The 26401-nt window shown below is 37.2% G+C and overlaps 1 protein-coding gene across 1 annotated transcript in view; it reads left to right on the top strand.

Moving 5' to 3' along the window:
- Csmd3 (CUB and Sushi multiple domains 3) overlaps positions 1–26401 on the top strand; it is a 1310498-nt gene that overhangs the window by 1259911 nt on the left and 24186 nt on the right. Inside the window, exons 60-63 of the mRNA XM_087559497.1 lie at positions 13186–13365; positions 14825–14998; positions 21360–21533; positions 23397–23474. Of these exons, the coding sequence (XP_087415623.1) occupies positions 13186–13365; positions 14825–14998; positions 21360–21533; positions 23397–23474 (606 nt within the window). The remainder of the gene's footprint in view (positions 1–13185; positions 13366–14824; positions 14999–21359; positions 21534–23396; positions 23475–26401) is intronic.

Genomic DNA, 26401 nt, shown 5'->3' with positions numbered 1-26401 from the left:
AGCACGTGTCTTTTTTATATGTTGGGGCATCTTTTGGGTATATGCCCAAGAGAGGTATAGCTGGATCCTCAGGCAGTTCAATGTCCAATTTTCTGAGGATCCTCCAGACTGATTTCCAGAATGGTTGTACCAGTGTGCAATCCCACCAACAATGGAGGAGTGTTCCTCTTTCTCCACATCCTCGCCAGCATCTGCTGTCCCCTGAGTTTTTGATCTTAGCCATTCTCACTGGTGTGAGGTGAAATCTCAGGGTTGTTTTGATTTGCATTTCCCTTATGACTAAAGATGGTGAACATTTCTTTAGGTGTTTCTCAGCCATTCGGCATTCCTCAGCTGTGAATTCTTTGTTTAGCTCTGAGCCCCATTTTTTAATAGGGTTATTTGTTTCCCTGCGGTCTAACTTCTTGAGTTCTTTGTATGTTTTGGATATAAGGACTCTATCTGTTGTAGGATCGGTAAAGATCTTTTCCCAATCTGTTGGTTGCCGTTTTGTCCTAACCACAGTGCCTTTGCCGTACAGAAGCTGTGCAGTTTTATGAGATCCCATTTGTCGATTCTTGATCTTAGAGCATAAGCCATTGGTGTTTTGTTCAGGAAATTTTTTCCAGTGCCCATGTGTTCCAGATGCTTCCATAGTTTTTCTTCTATTAGTTTGAGTGTGTCTGGTTTGATGTGGAGGTCCTTGATCCACTTGGATTTAAGCTTTGTACAGGGTGATAAGCATGGATCGATCTGCATTCTTCTACATGTTGACCTCCAGTTGAACCAGCACCATTTGCTGAAAATGCTATCTTTTTTCCATTGGATGGTTTTGGATCCTTTGTCAAAAATCAAGTGACCATAGGTGTCTGGGTTCATTTCTGGGTCTTCAATTCTATTCCATTGGTCTATCTGTCTGTCTCTGTACCAATACCATGCAGTTTTTATCACTATTGCTCTGTAATACTGCTTGAGTTCAGAAATAGTGATTCCCCCTGAAGTCCTTTTATTGTTGAGGATAGCTTTAGCTATCCTGGGTTTTTTGTTATTCCAGATGAATTTGCAAATTGTTCTGTCTAACTCTTTGAAGAATTGGATTGGTATTTTGATGGGGATTGCATTGAATCTGTAGATCGCTTTTGGTAAAATGGCCATTTTTACTATATTAATCCTGCCAATCCATGAGCATGGGAGATCTTTCCATCTTCTGAGGTCTTCTTCAATTTCCTTCTTCAGTGTCTTGAAGTTCTTATTGTACAGATCTTTTACTTGCTTGGTTAAATTCACACCGAGGTACTTTATATTATTTGGGTCTATTATGAAGGGTGTCGTTTCCCTAATTTCTTTCTCAGCTTGTTTCTCTTTTGTATAGAGGAAGGCAACTGATTTATTTGAGTTAATTTTATACCCAGCCACTTTGCTGAAGTTGTTTATCAGCTTTAGTAGTTCTCTGGTGGAACTTTTGGGATCACTTAAATATACTATCATATCATCTGCAAATATTTTGACTTCTTCTTTTCCAATCTGTATCCCCTTGACCTCCTTTTGTTGTCTGATTGCTCTGGCTAGAACTTCAAGAACTATATTGAATAAGTAGGGAGAGACTGGGCAGCCTTTTCTAGTCCCTGATTTTAGTGGGATTGCTTCAAGTTTCTCTCCATTTAGTTTAATGTTAGCAACTGGTTTGCTGTATATGGCTTTTACTATGTTCAGGTATGGGCCTTGAATTCCTATTCTTTCCAGGACTTTTATGATGAAGGGCTGTTGAATTTTGTCAAATGATTTCTCAGTGTCTAATGAAATGATCATGTGGTTTTGTTCTTTCAGTTTGTTTATATAATGGATCACGTTGACGGTTTTCCGTATATTAAACCATCCCTGCATGCCTGGGATGAAGCCTACCTGGTCATGGTGGATGATTGTTTTGATGTGCTCTTGAATTCGGTTTGCCAGAATTTTATTGAGTATTTTTGCGTCGATATTCATAAGGGAAATTGGTCTGAAGTTCTCTTTCTTTGTTGTGTCTTTGTGTGGTTTAGGTATAAGAGTAATTGTGGCTTCGTAGAAGGTATTCGGTAGTGATCCATCTGTTTCAATTTTGTGGAATAGTTTGGATAATATTGGTATGAGGTCTTCTATGAAGGTTTGATAGAATTCTGCACTAAAACCGTCTGGACCTGGGCTCTTTTTGGTTGGGAGACCTTTAATGACTGCTTCTATTTCCTTAGGAGTTATGGGGTTGTTTAACTGGTTTATCTGTTCCTGATTTAACTTCGGTACCTGGTATCTGTCTAGGAAATTGTCCATTTCCTGAAGATTTTCAAGTTTTGTTGAATATAGGTTTTTATAGTAAGATCTGATGATTTTTTGAATTTCCTCTGAATCTGTTGTTATGTCTCCCTTTTCATTTCTGATTTTGTTAATTTGGACGCACTTTCTGTGTCCTCTCGTTAGTCTGGCTAAGGGTTTATCTATCTTGTTGATTTTCTCAAAGAACCAACTTTTGGTTCTGTTGATTCTTTCTATGGTCCTTTTTGTTTCTACTTGGTTGATTTCTGCTCTGAGTTTGATTATTTCCTGCCTTCTACTCCTCCTGGGTGTATTTGCTTCTTTTTGTTCTAGAGCTTTTAGGTGTGCTGTCAAGCTGCTGACATATGCTCTTTCCTGTTTCTTTCTGCAGGCACTCAGCGCTATGAGTTTTCCTCTTAGCACAGCTTTCATTGTGTCCCATAAGTTTGGGTATGTTGTACCTTCATTTTCATTAAATTCTAAAAAGTTTTTAATTTCTTTCTTTATTTCTTCCTTGACCAGGTTATCATTGAGTAGAGCATTGTTCAATTTCCACGTATATGTGGGCATTCTTCCTTGATTGTTATTGAAGACCAGTTTTAGGCCGTGGTGGTCCGATAGCATGCATGGGATTATTTCTATCTTTCTGTACCTGTTGAGGCCCGTTTTTTGACCAATTATATGGTCAATTTTGGAGAAAGTACCATGAGGAGCTGAGAAGAAGGTATATCCTTTTGCTTTAGGATAGAATGTTCTATAAATATCCGTTAAGTCCATTTGGCTCATGACTTTTCTTAGTCTGTCTACATCTCTGTTTAAATTCTGTTTCCATGATCTGTCCATTGATGAGAGTGGGGTGTTGAAATCTCCCACTATTATTGTGTGAGGTGCAATGTGTGTTTTGAGCTTTAGTAAGGTTTCTTTTACATATGTAGGTGCCCTTGGATTTGGGGCATAGATATTTAGGATTGAGAGTTCATCTTGGTGGATTTTTCCTTTGATGAATATGAAGTGTCCTCCCTTATCTTTTTTGATGACTTTTAGTTGAAAATTGATTTTATTTGATATTAGAATGGCTACTCCAGCTTGCTTCTTCTGACCATTTGCTTGGAAAATTGTTTTCCAGCCTTTCACTCTGAGGTAATGTCTGTCTTTGTCTCTGAGATGTGTTTCCTGTAGGCAGCAGAATGAAGGGTCCTCGTTGCGTATCCAGTTTGTTAATCTATGTCTTTTTATTGGGGAGTTGAGGCCATTGATGTTGAGAGATATTAAGGAATAGTGATTATTGCTTCCCGTTATATTCATATTTGGATGTGAGGTTATGTTTGTGTGCTTTCATTCTCTTTCTTTTGTTGCCAAGACGATTAGTTTCTTGCTTCTTCTAGGGTATAGCTTGCCTCCTTATGTTGGGCTTTACCATTTATTATCCTTTGTAGTGCTGGATTTGTAGAAAGATATTGTGTAAATTTGGTTTTGTCATGGAATATCTTGGTTTCTCCATCTATGTTAATTGAGAGTTTTGCAGGATACAGTAACCTGGGCTGGCATTTGTGTTCTCTTAGGGTCTGTATGACATCAGTCCAGGATCTTCTGGCCTTCATAGTTTCTGGCGAGAAGTCTGGTGTGATTCTGATAGGTCTGCCTTTATATGTTACTTTACCTTTTTCCCTTACTGCTTTTAATATTCTTTCTTTATTTCGTGCGTTTGGTGTTTTGACTATTATGTGACAGGAGGTGTTTCTTTTCTGGTCCAATCTATTTGGAGTTCTGTAGGCTTCTTGTATGCCTATGGGTATCTCTTTTTTTAGGTTAGGGAAGTTTTCTTCTATGATTTTTTTGAAGATATTTACTGGTCCTTTGAGCTGGGTGTCTTCACTCTCTTCTATACCTATTATCCTTAGGTTTGATCTTCTCATTGAGTCCTGGATTTCCTGTATGTTTTGGACCAGTAGCTTTTTCTGCTTTACATTATCTTTGACAGTTGAGTCAATGATTTCTATGGAATCTTCTGCTCCTGAGATTCTCTCTTCCATCTCTTGTATTCTGTTGGTGAGGCTTGTATCTACAGCTCCTTGTCTCTTCTTTTGGTTTTTTATATCCAGGGTTGTTTCCATGTGTTCTTTCTTGATTGCTTCTATTTCCATTTTTAGTTCCTTCAACTGTTTGATTGTGTTTTCCTGGAATTCTTTCAGGGATTTTTGCGATTCTTTCAGGGATTTTTGCGATTCCTCTCTGTAGGCTTCTACTTGTTTATTAATGTTTTCCTGTGTTTCCCTAAGGGAGTTCTTCATGTCTTTCTTGAAGCCCTCCAGCATCATGATCAAATATGATTTTGAAACTAGATCTTGCTTTTCTGGTGTGTTTGGATATTCCATGTTTGTTTTGGTGGGAGAATTGGGCTCCGATGATGCCATGTAGTCTTGGTTTCTGTTGCTTGGGTTCCTGCGCTTGCCTCTCGCCATCAGATTATCTCTAGTGTTACTTTGTTCTGCTATTTCTGACAGTGGCTAGACTGTCCTATAAGCCTGTGTGTCAGGAGTGCTGTAGACCTGTTTTCCGCTCTTTCAGTCAGTTATGGGGACAGAGTTTTCTGCTTTCGGGCGTGTAGTTTTTCCTCTCTACAGGTCTTCAGCTGTTCCTGTGGGCCTGTGTCTTGAGTTCACCAGGCAGCTTTCTTGCAGCAGAAAATTGGTCTTACCTGTGGTCCCGAGGCTCAAGTTCGCTCGCGGGGTGCTGCCCACGGGCTCTCTGTGGCGGCAGGAACCAGGCAGACCTGTGCCGCCCCTTCCGGGAGCTTCAGTGCACCAGGGTTCCAGATGGCCATTGGTGTTTTCCTCTGGCGTCCGAGATGTTTATGCAGAGTGCAGTCTCTTCTGGTTTCCCAGGCGTGTCTGCCTCTCTGAGGGTTTAGCTCTCCCTCCCACGGGATTTGGGTGCAGAGAACTGTTTATCCGGTCTGTTTCCTTCAGGTTCTGGAGGTGTCTCAGGCAGGTGTCCTGGCGCTCCTGGGCCCTCCCCCACGGGAGCCCAGAGGCCTTATACAGTTTCCTCTTGGGCCAGGGATGTGGGCAGGGGTGGGCAGTGTTGGTGGTCTCTTCTGCTCTGCAGCCTTAGGAGTGCCCACCTGACCAGGCCACCGCCTCTTTCCCACAGGGTCTGGGAGCAGAGAGCCGCTGCGGGCCGGGATCCGCAGGTCAAGATTATGCATGTTTATGATTAAATGATACACTGATGATTTCAAGAATTGGTAGCCTTACCAAGTTATTATATTGGCTGGATGAGGAAAGAGGAATCAAAGAAAATAAATCATATTTTATGTCATTTAATACCACTCTATGAATAATTATTAATTAGCAGTTCATCAGATTAAGTCATAATGGATTCAATTTTCCTTTTTCAATCTAACACAAACCAATATTTATTTTGATTTTTAAAAAGCTTAGCCAATATTTTTGAGTACTCACCTTGACACAGAAAGATTTTACAGGTGTTTTGATATAGTTCAGTTTTATAGTCTTTGCCTAATGCATATGAAACCTTGATTTTCTTCAGAAACAATAGAAAGCCAAGATCAAATAAAGAGAGCAAGAATGAGAAAAAGAAGCCAGAAAGGCTTCTAGAAAAGAAGTCTGAATAAAAAGATAAAGGAAGGATAAATATTTAGTGAAGATCATACTAGTGTAAATATTTTATCTGTTCTTCTTCATGATTTCTCAGAAAAAGTAGGTCCATGTCCATGCAGGTGAGCAAATAGAACCAAAATCAAAGGCATTACTCTGTCTCATAACATTGTGTCAAAGTCTCTCTTCTCTCTCCCTCTCCCTCTCCCTCTCCCTCTCCCTCTCCCTCTCCCTCTCCCTCTCCCTCTCCCTCTCCCTCTCCCTCTCCCTCTCCCTCTCTCTCTCTCTCTCTCTCTCTCTCTCTCTCTCTCTCTCTCTCTCTCTGTCAGTCTCAAATGCCTTCAGGTCTTTCACATGTACTATGGCTTCAATGTTTTGTGTTTTTGAGATTCCTGAGAGTGTGCACAAGTTTGTCTCTGTGTCTACAATTGTCTCCTAAGTGTTTCCTTGGGTTGTCTTTCTTATGTTTGTTTGCTTTGTCTTATTCCAATTTATTTTTTTGTTTTATTTTCATCTTATTATATTTTATTTTATTATTGTCCCTTAGATACCTGTTTCCTTCCTAAGAAGATACAGAAAGTGGACGGGTCTGGGTGCAAGTAGATGGGGAATGCTAGAATGAATAGAGAGTGGAGAAATCATTGAAAATAAACCAATTAAGGATACATCCAGTTGAAACTACAAAATACATTGCTTTATTTTAGTACTTTAGAGAGAAACATCATGCTGAACAACGTAACTGAACTATCAATTTTACTGAACCTGGGAATTTGCTACAGGTTAACCATTGTATTGGCAAAATTATGGCTAATTCAATCATAATAACCTAAGTTATGGACAGAAATCTATCTCTAAGAAAGAACAAGGAGGTTTAAGTGAAAATTAGCAGTCTAAAAAAATCTACAATAAAAACAATGAAGGGGTTGATAGTACTTCTATATGGATATGTGATTGTATTAGTATCCATGCTTTATATTTCTTCTTATTACTGGAAGTAATCCCTAAGTAGAGTTTTAGAACTTTCTATATTGTCCTAGACTTATATTGCATGGGTTGAAAAATGGAGAAATGGTATCATTCAAGGACTTCCTGAGTATGAGAAGAACTCAATGCTATACAATAATTATTTTATTAATAATTTTGTTTATTTACAATCCAAATGTTATTCCCCCTTCTTGGTCCCTCTCTAGGAGTACTTCACCCTTTATTCTTTACTTCTAAGAGCTCTCTCCTCCACCCACCCAGCCCCAACTTACCCTGCTGGCATTCTCCTTCCCTGGGGCATCAAGTTTAGGATCACCAGTCAGTGAGAATGAATGACACAAGATGCTTTTAAAGCACACAAAAATTATTTCTAAGGAGATTTGTTATATTCAGGACATAGTAGGCTGATGTATTGCTAAGATTCATATAACAGAAGTTCACTATTATAGAAGAAGTAATTGATAACAACTATTAGGAAAGTCAATAATGCCAGTTATGACTGGCAGCTTTCTCAAAACTTCAATTTTTGAATTAAAGATTATATCTTATAACCAAGTTTACACAGTTAAATAGCAGACAACATGAGCAGAGGAATTTATGACTGACGTTACACCCATAGACAGAACTCAGCCTGGGAAAAAAAGATATTTGATGCCACAAAACATAGCTAAAAATGGCACTCTGATTTTATAGTGTAGTGAAGTGATATTGTGTGTTTGCATTGAGACACAGGATGGAGGAACTACAGTCAACTAAGGAATAAAGGCAGCGGGGGAAGAAGTCTTCCCCATAGAGGAGCACACCTATTGGTTTTCTAGTACCTAATGGACAGCTCTGGAATCATACACAAAAAGTAAATTATACAGACTGAGGAGGTTATATGTAAGAATATAGATTACATATGCACAGATGTATGTAAAAATTCAATAAACAAACAGGACATGAATTTGAAAGAGAATGGAGTGGTGCAGCAGGTTTTAAAGGTAGGAAACAGCATGGGGTGATGTACTTATATTCCTCAAATTAAAATAATATTTTTTAAAAAGCAAAGAAAATATTTATTTAAATGGAAGTTTTATTAATGTATCTGTACATTTCCGTGTATATCAGATATATATACACCTAGTAACTTAAGCCTATACTACATACTGTGCATGTGGAGTTTTGTGAAAAAGATTGTGAGCTAGTTTTCAGATCTAAAAAATTATTGATATGATTTCATTGGAAAAATGTTCCCTTAATGTCTTTCTCTGTCTATCCCTGTCTCCCTGTCTCTCTGTCTCTGCCTGTGTCTCTGTCTCTCTCTTTTTCTCTCTCTGTTTCCTTTCCTCCCTTGCTCCCTCCCTCTTCTATGAACTAGGATTTGCACTTATAAAATGACCAATGCCAGTGCAGCTTACCTTGGAGGTCTTATTCATTAGAGGCAGACAAAACACTTAACAAATTAAGTTGAGTGATAAGGAGTCTAAGGCTTTCAATTTCTAGCAGGCAGCTGGAAAATGGCCCTTGCTGTATCTTGGCTACAAACCCTGATAATGAAACCATTTGGAGGTTTTTTTTTTTTTGGACTTCTTACAGAAGATAGTCCTAATAACAGAGCTGATCTGCCAGGAAAGGAAGAAATGATGAATGACCAAAAAGCAGAGTAAATGTATGCTAAGATATGATCTAATCCCTTTGAAGGAGCGGGCATTATTTCTCAGTACTTGCATTCTTGACCTTGGCCATTTTTACTTCCTAGACAACGAGACTTGTCAAAGTCACGACACATTTTTGGTGGCTATACCTCAAAATAAGTCCTGTTTTGGAAGAAAGCATGTGGTTATTAGACACCTTCCAGAATATTCCAAATTCACAAAACCCACCACCACAGTCAGGAATTATCTGGGACAACATATTAATAGTGCCAATGTTGAGATTAAACTATTCTCTGTGTGATTTGAAAAGGAAATTGACAAAAGATATGATCAAATTGAGAAATCCTGTAAGTTTAGAAACATTGTGACAAGTGCTTTTACATCACTTTGTTGATACAGTGGCATTATGGTCTCCGGTTGGCAATCTCGAGATTTGATGATCAACAAACATGCTTCTTGGTGCACCATCTATAACAGTGAAGGAAAGATAACACAAAAATAGTTTAATTATATAAAATAAATAGAATGTATATCTGAATAAGAGAATATAAATTATTAAAATGAAGTATTTTTGGCCTATGGGTGAAACATGTTTAATATTCATTGTGCATTTCATTAAAGTTAATTACATTGAAACTTATGAAACATGTGACATTATATTTCAGAGTACACAGTCATATGTACACTAAAGAAGTTAAACAGAAAATAGATCTGAAGTGGAAAACTGAATGAACTACAACATTTACACTTTATTTGTAGTGTAGAGATCATGTGATTTAAACTTATTATAAATAATAACAAATGGGAATCAACAGGATAAAAAGGATGAGACTATTTTCATCAAAGTAGTTGAATGATTTTAAACAATGATTTGGTTGTATTTCTTTTTAAACTGGCAATTCAGTTACTCCTTTTCAACTCATGAATGTATAAATTTTACAAACAAATTTTTATTTAATCTCACATAATAATACATGCACTATATTATTCTCTGAGAATGCAAGAAGATAGTCCTGTTATCAATTAGTGTATATCCACATTTAGGGATTTGGGTGGTTACCAAAGATTTTCTATAGAAATCTCCCAGAATTCACTGTGGCTTATTGATCTCTCTAATTTTAGGGCAAAGCCCTAAAGAGTTACTGTTCTAAGGTTTTGTCTACAAAGACCAAAGGCTTATTTGGTAGCAAACAAGCTGGTAGTGAATGAATTGCCGGCCAAGCAGGTGCTATTTACAAAGACTGTTGCTAATGGATACTGACTTTCACTGGCCTCTGCTTTGTCAGGAAGTCAGGAAACAAACACTCACTTCTGCAGCTTCTGGTGTCAGATGTTCATTCATGGTGCTGCCGGGCTCAGAGGCCCTTCCCACTATTTGTGCAACACACCCCACCCCCTCCACCCCTACCCTGTCTTCTCCTGTGATGGATGCATCTAAAGTTATGTGCCTTCCTAACTGCACGGTTGTTTCTTCTTGCTAAGACTCTAACTCATTCTGTAAAAGTTCCTGTCCAGAAAGCAAGGCTCTGTGATATTTCTGTTAATATCTTCTTCTCCATTAAGAATATGGGGTGAAACCATGAAATAACTGAAAGTGCAATTCCATGCATTCAAAGTACAGAGACATTTTATATGGCAGTAAATTTGGGAGGTTTAAAAACAATTATTTTTGGTAATGTTCAGAATTATTTGTTTTTTATCCAAATCTGTTTTATCTTCTTAATATATTCTTTTCTTAATGATAATGATCGGAAGAAAAGCTTTCTTGATATAAAATTTAAAATAGAATTAGGTTGCATTTGATAGAAGGAATTCTATGAATTACTTTAGAAATCAAGGATTACATAGATATGTCCCAAATAATATTTTTCAGTTTAATTGTCAATATTCATACTCAAAAAACTCTGTAGGCACAAAAATATAATCATATGAATATCTAACATTAGTGAATCTTTATAGAAAACTATAAATATAATTTAATCATAATGTCAAGGGGAGGGGGATGGGATGGGGCATAACATTTGAAATGTAAATAAAAATATCCATTAAAAGAAAAAATTTTTAAAAAGTGTGGTAAGTGTGGCTGTAGTTAGTATACATTGTATGAAAGAGTAATCTATTTTCAACAAAATTAAGTAAAACAAAAGGTTTGGGTTCACAAGGTGAATTCCTAATACCTATATCACATGCACTCTACAATGGGAACTGCAAATTCTTTTTTAAAATTAATTATCTAATTTATTTACATCCCCATTGTTGCCCTCCCTCCTGGTTCCCACTCTCAGAATTCTCTCCATCTCCCCTCATTTTCATCTCTGAGAGGGTGTGAAGCACCCTCTGGGGAATTCTTCTCTAGGGCATTAAATTTCTACAGGATTAGGTGCATCCTCTCCCACCAAGGCTAGGCAAGGCAGTCTTCACTACACATGTGCCAGTGGTCTCTCACCATGTATGCTGTTCGTTTAGTGGCTTAGGGTCTAGGAGCTAGCTCCCCATTTTTATTAAATTGGGTATTTCTTATTTATATTTTAAATGTTATTCCCTTTCCCAGTTTCCTGTCCACCAACCCCCTAACCCCTACTCCTCCCCTTCTATAAGGGTGTTCCCCTCCCCATCCACCCTCCTTACCACCTCCCCCAACAATCCCCTATACTGGGAGTCCAACCTTGTCAGGACCAAGGGCTTCCACTGGTGCCCCAACAAGGCTATTCACTGCTACATCTGCAGTTGGAGCCCAGGGTCAGTCCATGTATAGTCTTTGGGTAGTGGTTTAGTCCCTGGAAGCTCTGGTTGGTTGGCATTGTTATTCTTATGGGGTTGCAAGCCCCTTCAGCTCTTTCAGTCCTTTCTCTAATTCCTCCATCAGGGGTCCTGTTCTCAGTTCAGTGGTTTGCTGCCAGCATTCGCCTCTGCATTTGACATGTTCTGTCTGTGTCTCTCAGGAGAGATCTATATCCAGTTCCTGTCAGTATGCACTTCTTAGATTCATCAATCTTATCTAGTTTTGGTGGCTGTATATATATGGGCCACATGTGGGGCAGGCTCTGAATGGCCATTCCTTCAGTTTCTGCTCTAAACTTTGCCTCCCTATCCCCTCCAATGGATATTTTTGTTCCCCTTTTTAAGAAGGATTGAAGCATCCGCATTTTGGTCATCCTTCTTTAGTTTCATGTGGTTTGTGCATTGCATCTTGGATAATTCGAGCATTTGGGCTAATATCCACTTATCAATGAATGCATACCATGTGTGTTTTTCTGTGATTGGGATACTTCACTCAGGATGATATTTTCTAGTTCCATCCATTTGCCTATGAATTTCATGAAGTCCTTATTTTTGATAGCTGAGTAGTACTCCATTGTGTAGATGTACCACATTTTCTGTATCCATTCCTTTATTGAAGGGTATCTGGGTTCTATCCAGCTTCTGGCTATTATAAATAAGGCTGCTACGAACATAGGGAAGCATGTGTTTTTGTTATATGTTGGAGCATCTTTTGGGTATATGCCCAGGAGAGATATAGCTTGTAGTGCAATGTCCAATTTTCTCTTTAGCTCCTTTAATTCTTCCCCTAACTCTTCCATAGGTTTCCCTGACTAAATCCAGTGTTTAACTGTGTCTGCATCTGTATCAGTCATGTGCTGGTAGAACCTCTCAGAAGGTAGTAGCTATATGAAACTCCTGTGTGAAACACAACATAGCATTAGGAATAGTTTGGGGCCCACTCATGGGATAGATCCCAAGCTGGGCTACTCCCTGGGTGGCCTTTCCACCAGTCTCAGTTGCATTTTTGACTCTGTATTTTTTAGACAGGAACACTTTTGGGACAAAAAATTTGAAGGTGGTTTGATGACCCCATCCTTCTACTGGGGGCCCTGTCTATCTACTGGAGGTGGTCTCTTCAGGTTCCATTTCCCTACTGTTGGGCATTTTGGCTAAAGTCATGCCCATTGGGAACTACAAATTCTTAAGAGTAGTCTTTCTCTCTAAGTTGATAATGAGCTGTTTAATATGAGAAATTTGGTCACAAAGAGTAACATAGATATCATGCCTTTAGTATCTGATTTTATCTCTTTTTATTGATGAATGTTTTTATTTTATTTTTTCTTCCATTTTTATTAAATAGGGTATTTCTTATTTACATTTCAAATGTTATTCCCTTTCCCAGTTTCCTGTCCTTCAGTCCCCTAATCACTCCACCTCACCTTCTATATGGGTGTTCCCCTCCCCATCCATCCCCCCATTACTGCTCCCCCCAACAATCCCCTACACTGGGAGTCCAGCCTCGGCAGGACCAAGGGATTCCCCTTGCACTGGTGTCCCAACAAGGCTATTCACTGCTACCTAAGCAGTTGGAGCCCAGGGTCAGTCCATGTATAGTCTTTGGGTAGTGGTTTTTATATTAATAATTTTTTAAATTATTTAATTAGTGCCCTATATCTATATCTATCTATCTATTTATCTATTCTAAACCACATGAACAACATCTGTAATAAGTCTTTCTTTATTATGATCAAAACCTGTGAATGTGTTCTTTAAATATGGTTATGCTTATGTTTTATCTCTAAAGTGAGCATGGTAACTATTTTCTCTACGTATTTGTTAAGGTTATCTTATGCTAAATACTTGGTGTTAAATATGGGCTATGTTAACCTTCTGTCCTCATTTGGTATTGATAGTCATCAGTTGTGGAGACCCAGGTATACCAGCCAATGGATTAAGATATGGAGATGATTTTGTGGTGGGGCAAAATGTTTCTTACATGTGCCAGCCAGGCTATACCATGGAGTTAAATGGATCCAGAGTCAGAACATGTACAACTAATGGCACGTGGAGTGGAGTCATGCCAACATGTAGAGGTATGCAAATAATTCTTTCAGCATTGCCAAGTTATAGCCATTACTTATTTACATTTATAAACAAATTTTATGCATATTTAAGTATACAAGTATTCTGTTCCCTTTTTTCTGATACCAAAATGTGGGGTATTTTATTTTAAAGTCCTAGTGTAACATGCAGATGTCTTTATCAAACTTATTTTTTATTGTGAGTAGTGACAATGACATATAGCTCAGCATGAAACAAAGTACAACACTCTCTGGCACTTGCTCACCACTACTGCTTACACCAGTGGAGATTTGTAAAAAAGTGTCACCTGGGCAAGTTGAATCTTCTCAGCTATTTAAGGCCATCCTTTTACAGATAGTAAAATAAAGACTCAATTTAGAAAAGCTAGTGTCAATAGTGGTAGGTTAATATTTGAGTAAAAGGAAACGTTACACTACATAATGAAGTTTTATGATAGCTTTATTTTTAATAATTGGTATTTTCTATTCATGCATCCATTTGTGTGTCTAATAGTTGATGAGTTTGTACATACAGAACTAATATTTTTACCAATGCAATGATTGCAATGTGTTTCTGTTTTCTTAGCATTACATTATCTAAGTAAAATCAGATGCAGTTTCATTTTATTGAGTGAATTTAGTATTAATATATGTGCAGTTCATCATAGTGATCCACACATAGGCATTTATGTTTTATAAGTTCTTTTGTATATTCATGCATATGTATAATGAAAATTGACATATTAGTGAACTCAAGAAGTTCTTCCTACCTATAGTTTGTCATCATTACAGAATTTCCTCATTTCCACACTTAGAAGTTTGTTATCTCCTTTTCTTTTCATATCTGACACTTTTTCAACCTGACTCTGCCTGTGGATAACACCAGTTAAACAAAGTTAAATTTTAAAATTAATCATGTATTTACAAATAGGATAGGCTTTAAAATATGTAGCTATATCTTTTCATAATGCACAAGGAATATAGTGTAACCAGAAAAACAGTTTGTCTATATTTGAAAAAGAAGTGGGGGACAGCTATAAAACTGTTTTTTTAATAAAACAAAAAGCAAACAAACCAGTTTCAATTCTGAATCTAAATCTAGACAAGGCACCGGGCTCATCAGCCTCTCTCAAGGTCCTTGGGAAATAATATTATAGAGGAGAAGAAATGTCATTCGTTGCAGTATAGCAGATAGAAGGGCATCCCCTTTGCCTTCTCCTTCAGTATCAAGAAGCTTGAGTTCTTGTAAAAAGAACTAGTAGTCATTATGTTGCCAACTGCAAGCATTCTTCTCCAGGGTTAAATTTTAGTGATCTTGCAAGAAAATTAACAGGAGAATAAAATATGACACACTGTATTGTCCTCCAAAAGGTTAGATAGCACATATGCAGCTCTTAATGATAATTATTTATTTATTTCACACTGAGGGTATTTCAACAGCTGTGTCTAATTACTTTTAATGTAATTGCAGCTGTTACCTGCTCAAATCCTCCCCAGATCTCTAATGGAAGGCTGGAAGGAACAAATTTCGACTGGGGCTTTAGTATTAGCTACATCTGTTCTGCAGGATATGAGCTGTCCTTTCCTGCGGTTCTGACCTGTGTAGGCAATGGTACCTGGAGTGGTGAGGTCCCGCAGTGCTTACGTAAGTAGTAACATTTCAATAATATCCATAATGATTTACAGTAACATTTGTTTCCTAAACCTTTCAAATTTGCAATGCTGTACCCAAAGAGATTAAGCTCTCTACAAGTACGCAATTAAGATTTAAATTTAAGAAGCCAGTTTTCATTAATGTAGCTATTTTTTCATTTATTCCAGTCATTATGTTCCTTCCAGTTTGGCTCAAAATATTTAAACCAAAGTGCTTTATTTCAGTAAAAAAGTTTTCTAGATTATTCTTGTTATTTTAATTCCTTCAAAGTAGAAACCATCTTAAGAAACATTACTAACTATCAAATTTAAAAGATAATTATATTTACTATGGCATTCTGTTAGGCATGGAATAATATTGCATTCAAAGAAGCTCTTTCTAGGTAATATTTTTAGACTTCCTCAGGTTTTATAGAGGACACATTAGCCCTGAAACTTTTTACAGTGAGGATCATCTTGATGACCACCAATGTGTCCACATAACTTAAAGATATTTCTAGACAGAGAATTAGAGTTGTACAAAAAAAAATTATCTGTTTTGATATGAATGAAAAATTTCTATCTAGCAGTTTACTAACCTGAGTAGGTGCCACTTGGTTTTAGAACATTTGTTCAGCATGGACAAATTGCTAGATTTGATCTCTAGTGTGAGATAGAGAGAAGGAATGGAAGAAACACACACACACACATACACACACACACACACACAGAGAGAGAGAGAGAGAGAGAGAGAGAGAGAGAGAGAGAGAAGGAGTTGATTTACTCTTGTTTTTATTGAAACTAGGAGAAGGGGAAGGAAAAACAGAAAGAGGTGGTGGCAGTAGTAGTAGTAGTAGTAGTAGTAGTAGTAGTAGTAGTAGTAGTAGACGAAGAAGAAGAAGAAGAAGAAGAAGAAGAAGAAGAAGAAGAAGAAGAAGAAGAAGAAGAAGAAGAAGAAGAAGTAGAACCCTATGCCAAGGGTTTCTTATTATTTTACTCTATTTTATATAATATTAATTGAATTCTTAATATTTTATTTATTTACATTTCACATATTATCCTCTTTTCTGATTTCCCTTTTGCAAACCCCTATTCTATCCCCTATCTCCCCGTTTCCATGAGGGTGCTCACCTAACCATCCACCTACTCCCACCTCACTGCCCTGGTATTCCCCTACACTGGGCATCCATTCTTCACAGGATCAAGGGCCTCTCCTCCCATTGGTGCCAGACAGGCCATCCTCTGCAACATATGCAGCTGAAGTCATGAGTTCCTCCATGTGTTCTTTTTGGTTGGTGGTTTCATCCCTGGGAGCTCTGGGGGATCTGGTTGGTTGTTATTATTGTTCTTCCTATGATGTTGCAAACCCTTCAGCTCCTTCAGTTCTTTCTCTAACTCCTCCATTGTCCCCATGCTCAGTCCAGTTGTTTACTGTGAGCATCCACATCTGTGGCAGAGCCTCTCAGGAGACAGCTATACCAGGCTCCTGTCAGCAAACACTTCCTGGCATCCGCAATATTTTGGTGTCTGTATATGAGCTGGAAACCCAGGTGGGGCTTTCTCTGGATGGTCTTTCTTTCAGTCTCTACTCCACATGTGTCCCTGTATTTCCTTTAGAGAGGAACAATTCTGGGTTAAAATTTTGGAGATGAGTGGGTAGCCCCCATCCCTCAACTGGAGACCTTGCCTAACCAAGGGGAGGGAAAGCCTGTAGAGACCATATCCAGAGATAAATTCTTAATAATATTTTGGATTATTTTATGAAAGAAAATAAGTTGTCTCAAAACTATCTTTGAAAGTTGTCATTTACAATTAACTCTTAATTTCATTGAGGTTCCTTTTTGAAATCTTTACCAGTACAGTATGTTGGCCCAGAGTGGAGGTTAAAGGTCATACTTACCAACCTGTTGAATCATTCAAACTTTTTGCTGTCTCTACAGATATGCTCTAAAGTCCTAATCATACTCAGTCATGTCTTCATTTGGATGATATAATTTAAAGCAACCTAACAGGCAGCCATGTAATGTACCTGCTATGGTTGCTATTTGTTTCTTTCACAGGAAAACGAATTATCAGGATATAAATGGTCATGTTAGAAATGGAACATATTTTAAATGATTAAATTAATTACAAGGCATATTTCTTTCGTCATTATTTAAAAGAAAAATGAATGTTTTCTATATAGGTCTACTGGCCTGGTTGTTCTCACCACCCATAGACCTTCAGGTTCATCCTATACCAGTCATACATGCCTTTTTTACGTCTGCAGAGTGCTGGTTCTCCTCTATCAAGGAAGACTACTGCCATGTTATTTAAAATGCACATTCATCTTCCATTGTACAATACATACAAAGACTAAATATCTTTTCTTTGAATTATTTTTCTCATAGAACTAATTGCCTTACCATCTGTTCCTTTGCTTCTTTTCTTATGACAGCAGCTTGTTTCCTTCCGAATTGCATTACAAGCACAGAGATGAGTATTTCTTGGTATGTCTAGGATATATGCAGATGCTTTAAAGTATTTAGAATAGTATTTGTCCTAGTAAAACCAAAGAAGCGTCATAACGAGGGAGGATGTTCTACTTTGTTGTGGTTTTGTCTTTTCTTTGTTAAATTATTTGAAGCAGGAAAATCCACTATTAATGTGGATCGTTTGAGTTAAAAACACCTACCTTTAATCTGGGCCACAGCTGATGGTGGCAGCCTGTGTAAAATTTCTGAAAAAAGGAAGTTTGCCCTCTCTGTCTGCTTGTACTCACTTTTGTTAGCAAGTCCATTCTTTCATTGGCATTCTAGCCTACTTCTTTGGGATTCTGATGTATAATGAAAACCAGTTGAGACACCTGTCCTTGTAAACTGAAGAGCTACTGGATTGTGTAGATGGACCACAGCTATGAGCCACTCTAATAAATACCATATGTATAGATACCATATATATCATATATGATATGATTTTGGTTATACATGCTAGAGTGGAGAGAGACGCTTACTAAGGGGCCAAGTCTTCATTTTCCCCATAGGGTTTCAGTCTTCCTGGAAAAACTGACACCCAGCTAGCTCACTCCAGTTACTTTATTCAAATGGTATAAGTTTCCAGATACCAAAGATATCTTGCCCTTGCTGCCTATGAGAGCACACAACCCACAGAAATCTCAGACCCTTTAATTTTGGCTGGTCATAGTCAAAAGAAACAACCATAGGTTTTCCAGGAATGTCATAGGACCAGTGTCCAGGACTAGCAGCAAGCTCTCACATAGCACCCAGTACAAACTTTCTAACAAGGAGATAAAAGTTTTTTCAAAGTTCAAACAGTCTTAATCCAATTTCTTAGCATGTACTAATTAACCCAAACAGCACAGACTTTGTTGAAACATGTCACTGAAATCTAAACACAAAGGCTTTACTATATATACATTTCCCATAAAGGTAGAAAGAAGGCTTTACTTTACATACTATATTTGTGTCTATATCTATATTTCTACTTGAAGACATATAAGACTCATACTAGAATTCATCTTTATCTAAACAATCATGACTAATCAGATTTTGGTATCAGGAGTAGTCTGAGAGTATCAGAAAAATAAGAAGGAATTCTTTTTAAACATTTCAAATAGGCTTTCCAGTGTTCCTATAATTACTGAAGCCTCTTAAGTTACTGAAACCTCTGCTAGAAGCTTGAAAGTACTGAAGCTCATGATATGAACTATTTTACAAAATTAAGGAATCAAATGCATACAATTCTCCCAATTCACCAATTGTGGACTTGTTGACTCTCTATATAAAGCTTTTGACTAATTGTGGAAAATAAGAAGAATGACAATACTGGTTGGTTGCTCCTAGCATGTCTAAATAAACTGACAAAAGAAAAAATATTCCCCCTGATAAAACTAAACATCTTCTAACATGAGCATATGTTGAAGGAAACATTAAACTCTGTGATAAAATTAGCCAGGTCAAGACATGAATAAAAACTCTCAGAGTTTGTAAGTCTGCCCTGAAACACTGTTTTTCTCTCTAGTAGTCAGAGAGCTCAAGTTGCAGAAAAATAACACCTAACCCCTTATTATAAGACTGGGTGAATAACAAAAATAAATTCAAGCCTGAGCCTCATAGAGTGTTGGCTGTTAAATTGAAGATATTTATTGGTAAAGAACAGATTCTGTAACTTGTGGTGGAGATGTGAGGGAGGACCCTATTGAGGCTGACAACTTTGAGTCCTCAGATTCTCAAGGTTTTTACCTTACTTGATAAAGTAGCTTCTACTCACTCAGCAGAAGATAATATCACACTTCTCCTCCTGAAATATTGTCCTTTTTGCATTTTACTGAGGAAAATAATCCTTCACCATCTGCTAAACCAACAGCAACTTTCCATGACAGAATTGTCAGGCAAAGCTCTACTGATATCTCTCATAGCCAACAATATTTGCCTCTAGACTGTTTACCAGTAGAAAGACTAAGTAGTCTCTGAGAGTGAAAGTAAAAAATGTAGTCCAAGAGGAGGTGTGCTACACTGCTAAATAGCTTAAAGGGTAGGCTAATTCATTCAAACAGTTGGCTGGGAAATATTCATAGGAATGGATTTTAAGACTGGGAAATAATGGTGGAAGAAACATAAAACTGGATCAGCCTGAGTGGAGACTCTAAGTTTAATATGGAACCTTGAACAGCTAGAAAAATTATCAAAAGTTTATTTGAATTATTGGCTGAATCATTTGTTAAAAGATGCCCTTCTTTGATTGGTGGTTTAGTCCCTGGGAACTCTGGGGAGTCTGGTTGGTTGATATTTTTGTTCTTCCTGTGGGATTGAAAACCCTTCAGCTCCTTCAGTCCTTTATCTAACTCCTCCACTGTGATCCCTGTGCTTAGTCCGATGGTTAGCTGCAAGCATCCTTATCTGTATCAGTAAGGATATGGCAGAGCCTCTCAGGAGACATCCAGCCACATATATAACAAAGGATGGCATTGTCTGGCATCAATAGAAGGTGAAGACCTTGGTCCTGTGAAGGCTTGATTTGTTTCCCTACTGTAGGGGAATGCCAGGGTACTGAGGTGGGAAGGGGTGTTTGGGAGCAGGAGCATCTTCATAGAAGCAGGTGGAGGGGGAATTGGAGAGGGGGTAAGCAGGAAAGGGGATAACATTGGAAATGTAAATACATAAAATATCCAATAAAAACGAAAAAAAAAGATGTCCTTTTTAAAAGGTGTTGAAGATGCTTGATATTCTGGAACTTAGTGTAGATGAGGGATTTTTTTTTAGGGTTAAGGAAGTTGCAATGCTAAAATGGGTACTCTATATTAAACCTAATACTCCAGAGTGGAAAGACCCAAAAGACATGCCCTTCACTAATCCTGCAAAATGGCAAGAGGGGCACCAGCATATTTCAAGAGGTTTTTTTGTCATCTCTGTCTTGTGGCAGACCTTAGGGTCAGAGGTGCTCCTGTTCAGTTGGATGAATTAAATGTAATGGGTTTAATTGGGCTCCAAATTAGCATGAGTCAGGTGGCACCACTGAATCACCAGGCAAGATTATCATAATGGGAAGCACACATAAGCCAATGTCAAGAAATAGCCTGACCGATACTGGTAAGCACAGGAAAGTGACTTTTATGGTTGCGTGACTCATATGGACCTTTGGTACAGCTAATCAACTGGGAGACTTACACTCGGAAGGAAACAAGTAATTGCCCTTTTATAGAGTTTTAAAGATAAAAAATATGGCTTTCTGGAGAGAAAGAAAATGGCACTAGCAATGGAACATCGAAGGCTTGAGACCCGTAATGTGGTATTCCAATGCTAAGGTGTTATTCCTAAAACCCTATACATACAACTGACACTAAACAAACTCAGAAGATTTCATGCATGTTTCTTTGTATATGATGAAAGTTATTCTTAACTCTCAATTTGGTAGGCAAAGTATCTGAGTACACAGATGAGAGACTTTTTAAATTAAATTGTTTAAAGTGGGAGTACCCACTTTTAATTCAGATATTTTTAGGCATGAAGATACATATTTATTCTGTGTAACACCTTCTGGTTGCAGCTTATATAAAGAACACGGAAGAGGCTTTTTAACATGTAACTAGAGATTTATTATTTGATTCTGATCTATTTAAATAAAAATGTAAAGCATTTGACATTTACTAACTACCATGCTAAACAGAGCAAAGACATCAGACTAATTATTTAAATATTATGTGTTCTTAAACATTATAATTTATAAATAAACTAGAAAGAAGTTGCGAAATTTCTCTGGGATAAGTTATCCGTATTAGGTTAGAGTAATATTCCAGTTAATTTTAATGATTTTACCAATTATTTACTTCACAGTATCTATTATTTTGTGACAAATATCTCCATTTTAACTTCTAGCAAAGTTCTGTGGTGATCCAGGTATACCTTCCCAAGGAAAACGAGAAGGCAAAAGCTTTATTTACCAGTCTGAGGTTTCATTCAGCTGCAATTCTCCCTTCATACTAGTAGGATCAAGCACAAGATTATGCCAAACTGATGGCACTTGGAGTGGATCATCACCTCACTGCATAGGTAATATACAGGCTGGTTATGCTCTGTAATTGCACAAAAATATCTGGCAGGAACATTTAATTCTTGTATCATGTAAAATGTATAGTAAACAAACCATATAGGTGGTTACACATATATAAAAGTATAGAACATTTTAGAAAGTACTGAGAAAAAATACAGGTAGACCAGGTCATCGCTTTTAATCATTTTAAACTTCCAGAAGAAATACTGAAATGATCTCATCATTGATCAGTTTAATGAAAAAGAAAGGCATGTCAGAGCAGAGTATTATTAAGTAATATTATTTTAAAGTATTTTAGTTAATAAAACACATTCATATGAAATGAATATTGCTCAAAAACATAGAGATATTTGAAGGGCTATCCATGTATATCACTGATTTAACACTGAATATTACCGTTTAGAAATTCACCTAGTAACCTCCATGCAAACAGTCCACTCACAAATGACAAGCCTACCATTTCCAGGCAGAAATGACCTACAAGTATCAGGACACTCCAAATTATCAATTATTTTCCATGAATTGCTCTTCCTTTTTCACAAGAAGTTAGCCCTATCTTATATCTCAAGCAAACATTTTATACACATGGGTTTCTCGAATGGACAGTATTGTCTTTAACTTCTCATTTACAAAGTGGGTTTGATTGATATCAAGTACTTTTTTTCTGACAAAAGTTTCAAAGTTCAAGAAGCACATAATGCATATAAATGAAGTCAAGTTGAATTTCTTCTTTTGAAGATGTATTTTTAAAAATATGCATGTGTGGGTGTCTGTATGTGGCTCTGTCTGAATGCAGAGCTAGCAGAGGTCACAGGTGTCTGATATTCTAAGAGCTGGAGTTCCAGGCTGTGATGAGAGTCTGGATATTTATGGTAGCCCCGGAATCAGGTCCTATATAAGCTAATTTAGCCTCTTAGTCACTGAGCTGTCTCTGTAGCTTCAACCTGAAATTCTTGCTTCAAGATTAGGAAGCTTCTGCTTACTGGGAGGCACTTAGTATTACGTTCAATATTCTTGCCAAGAGTACATTTGCTAAGACCAAGATTATTTAAGATTGACTTGCGTTAGTGAAGTATACTTGGTTACACAAAATTTCTTTTTTTTTTTGAGAGCTTTGTATCTTTCTATTAATTACTCCCCCATTGCTCTGATCAAACACAATGTTCAAGGCAAATTATAGAAAAAAAGAAGCCTACTTGGAATTAGAGTTGGGAAGGGATAAGGGTGCCCTTGGGGGGAGGGGCAGAAGGGTCTAAGTCAACCAATGGCATGGATATTCTGTAGAGCCGAAGTTCCGGTCTTGAACTCCAAGCAGAAAGCAGAGAGGGTGAACATGAAGGGGTTTGAATCTTTAAAGTTGCAGGGTATACCTCCAGTGACATACCTCCTCTACCAAGGCCACCTTTTCCAAGTATCTCTACCATTACCACGAACTCTGAACCAATAGTTAAATCCATAAGATTGTGAAAGGCATTGTCATTCAAACTGCTACAGTGTATTTTGAGCATATTCACCTCCACAACTCTTTCTAGATACACCACCTCTTCCTTACCCATACAATTTTATGCCTTTTTTAAAATGACCCATGGTGATCAATTTGTACTGCGCCAATTTTCTTGGAAGTGTGGTTTCAGGGAAGCTTGACTGATATGCCAGTTGCTAGTCTCCTAGAGAAAATTATAACTCAGTCTGTAAGCAGATGACTGCCAGTAGCTATATTGCTAAGGTTGGGATTGTGTCCCCAGTGTCCATGTCCATGGTTGGACTTTTTGTTTGACTGGCACTTATGCAAGTTTTATGCATTTGATGTCAACTATTGTGAGATCGCCAAAGAGTGTAATCTTTTTAATTGTTTACTTTAGAACCTACTAGAACATCCTGTGAAAACCCTGGGGTACCAAGGCATGGATCTCAAAACAATACATTTGGATTTCAAGTAGGTACTATTTTATTATTTGGTTATGCTTAGTATAGTGGGAAGTGTATTGTATTTTGATAATTTAGGACATGTTATTGCAATGTATTATTATTCCCAGACCGTACTACACTTTCTTATCCCCAGTGCCTCCCCATTGTTACTTCCCTTTTTTCCCTCAAATAGATTACAGCCTGTGGTTTTATAACATGTGAAGCATATCTCTTTCATTACATATGCACACTATTTAATTCTATACTCCACATATGAAAGAAAACATGCATTGTTTTGTCAAACTTGGATTTCTCAGTATAATGATCTCTGATTTTATCCATTTTCCTCAAAATGTCATAATTTCATTCTTCTTTAGAACTGCATGAGTTAATGGATAGATGATTCTCAACGTGAGGACTACAAATGGTCAGTCAATATATGATAAGTGTTCATCATTCTTAGCCACCAGGGAAATTAAAGTTATAACTGCTTTAAGCTTGTATTTTACCAGATTCAGACTCACTATCATCACAGAAAAAACATTTGCAGAAAGATTGTAAGTGTCTATACTTTTCTTCTGTCTTATGTTAGGCTTTCTTTGTTTTTTTTTTCCTTTTTCTTTTTTCTTTTCTTTTTATCTCTCTTCATTCCTCTTTCCCTCCCCCTTTCTCTTTCTTTTTGCCCTTCATTCTTTCTTTCTCTTTTTTTCTTGAGGCTACATTTTACTATTTATTCTACATCAGCCCCAAGCTCATGTTTCTCTTGTCTTGCCCTTCCATGCATACAATTGCAGGTATTGCTACTTGCTGACTTCCACTGAGGACATTCAGTAGATAAAACCATTCTGTATGGAAGTTGGCCAAAAGTTAGTCACATTTGTTCGTCAGTTTGTATATTTCTGCTGACATACATTGAAAACAATGGCAAATTCATATATGCATTCATGAACATTTGAGTGCAGGTATTCTCTAAGAAGGGATTATAGTTAGAGAAAATGAAAATGTATTTCTAGAAAACATTCAAACTGAACTTGACAGTACGATAAGTAGGAAACTGGCAGCAGAGAGCATCCTGTTCAGGAAATCCCTAAGCAGCACCTAGAGAGTGAGGAGTTACTATGTGAGCAAGGTGATTTTACAGGAAGATGTGGGAGCGGGGAGGAAAAATGAAACAAGAGTCTAAAGAAGAAATCCAGAAAGCAAGGCCCAGTTGTGAGGAAAATGCTTATTTAATGTCAATTACTAATATGGCAAATTTCTGAAAAATAATCTCTCCCTAACCTGGTCTTTCAAAATTCATAGTTGACTTTTCTGCCGGGAATCTTTCTGCATGCCCATTCATGTGTGATTTACTTTTTTTCTCCCTTTTTCAGATTTAGATTTCATGTATAGATCAGCAAGTTTTCTGTTACAAGGGTCAAAGGGGAGTCAAAGCACATGCTGACTCCAGAAGGAAATAGACCATTTACACATTACCCAATTGCTTTCTGTGGCAGGCGTTTCTAAATTGTGTGATTCTGAGGAAAATTCAGTGTGAACCTGAAAAATGTCCATTTCTAAAGGAAGGGCTCATCTAAAGTGCCATATTTTTGTGGCTAAAAATAGTTTCCACTTATCTACTTTTAAGGCACAGTATGAACATTGATTTCAGAGTGTTTCAATTCTTCAGGTTTGCTTCAGGATGGTTCAGATAATACCAAACTGTAAAAGCATGCTTCTATCTTTGTAACATAGGTATTTTAGAGAACTTAAACATATACCTCTATAAAAGGCTGTTATTAATTGATCTCATTTCACATAAGAGGGCACATTTATACAGCCTTAGTTTTCCATGCAAAGATAAAAGAAAATGATGCTAGCCAAGCATATATCTGTCTCTCATGGTTTCTCTATGTAACTATGGCTGGCCTAAGTGATAGGCCTAAGTGGTAGATATAGCTCCTATATGATAGGGTTAAAAATCATTCATTATAGGAGCGACCATAACATTTTAATACATTTATTAATTTGTAGGATGTAGGTTACCAGGGCAGAGGAAGATCAGAGAACAATTTGTGTTCTCTCCTAATACAATATGAGTCCTAGGGGTTGAACTCAAGTCATCAGGCTTGGCAGCAAAACCGTTAGTCGCTGATTCAACTTGCTAGTCTTATGAAACTTTGATATTAGTAACTGTTCATTAAATGTCCCTGATTCTCTAAGAACTATAAGCCTTTTTCCAAATATCATTTGAGATAATGGGAAGGGAGTATTTGAATTCAGAGTGTAATATAACAAAGCAACAGGATCATTAATTCTGAATTTTTAATTTTATTTTTATTATCATTGAAAAATATTATCAGACAGTTAGCATAACCTTGAATTCTATTAGGTGGAGTGATACATATGCTTTATTTTATTATGGTCTGCCTAGGTACATGTATGTTTTCAAGTTACATTAATCTTGTATCAGTGTTTATTAAAATTAAGACATACGAAGGTTAAATTAAGGGCGTGAACTTTCTGACCAGATTGAATATGTTAACTTAGTCTACATAGAACCAGCACAATACAAAGTTATAAAAGTTTATTGATAATTTATTGGAAGACAACAATAAATATTTTTATATGTAAATGTTACATATCTGATTTGAGAAAAAATTCCTGCTTGAAAATAGCAAACCTGCCCAGTACTAAGGCATTATGAATCATGGGTTGGTACATATAAGTTATCCATAGAGAATGAACTAGCCTAAGCATAGAAACTTGGCATTTGACAAGAGCATACAGTTTATTTATTCTACTCTATGTCTGTATATTAATATTCATAGCTCTAGATTGGGTGTGTTTCCAAGAGGATGTCATCTCTGTTTATATGAAAACATCATACGCAAAATATTTATCTTAGCAAAAGCAATCTGAGGTACAGCTCAGTGACAGAACACTCTTGACATGCATGAAGGTCATTCCCAAGCACTAG

Source organism: Rattus norvegicus, chromosome 7 (genome assembly GCF_021556685.1).
Source record: "Rattus norvegicus strain SHRSP/BbbUtx chromosome 7, alternate assembly SHRSP_T2T, whole genome shotgun sequence".
Classification (NCBI taxonomy): Eukaryota; Metazoa; Chordata; class Mammalia; order Rodentia; family Muridae; genus Rattus; species Rattus norvegicus.
The sequence above is the reverse complement of the archived record's forward strand: the minus strand, read 5'-3'. Positions and strand labels throughout refer to the sequence as shown.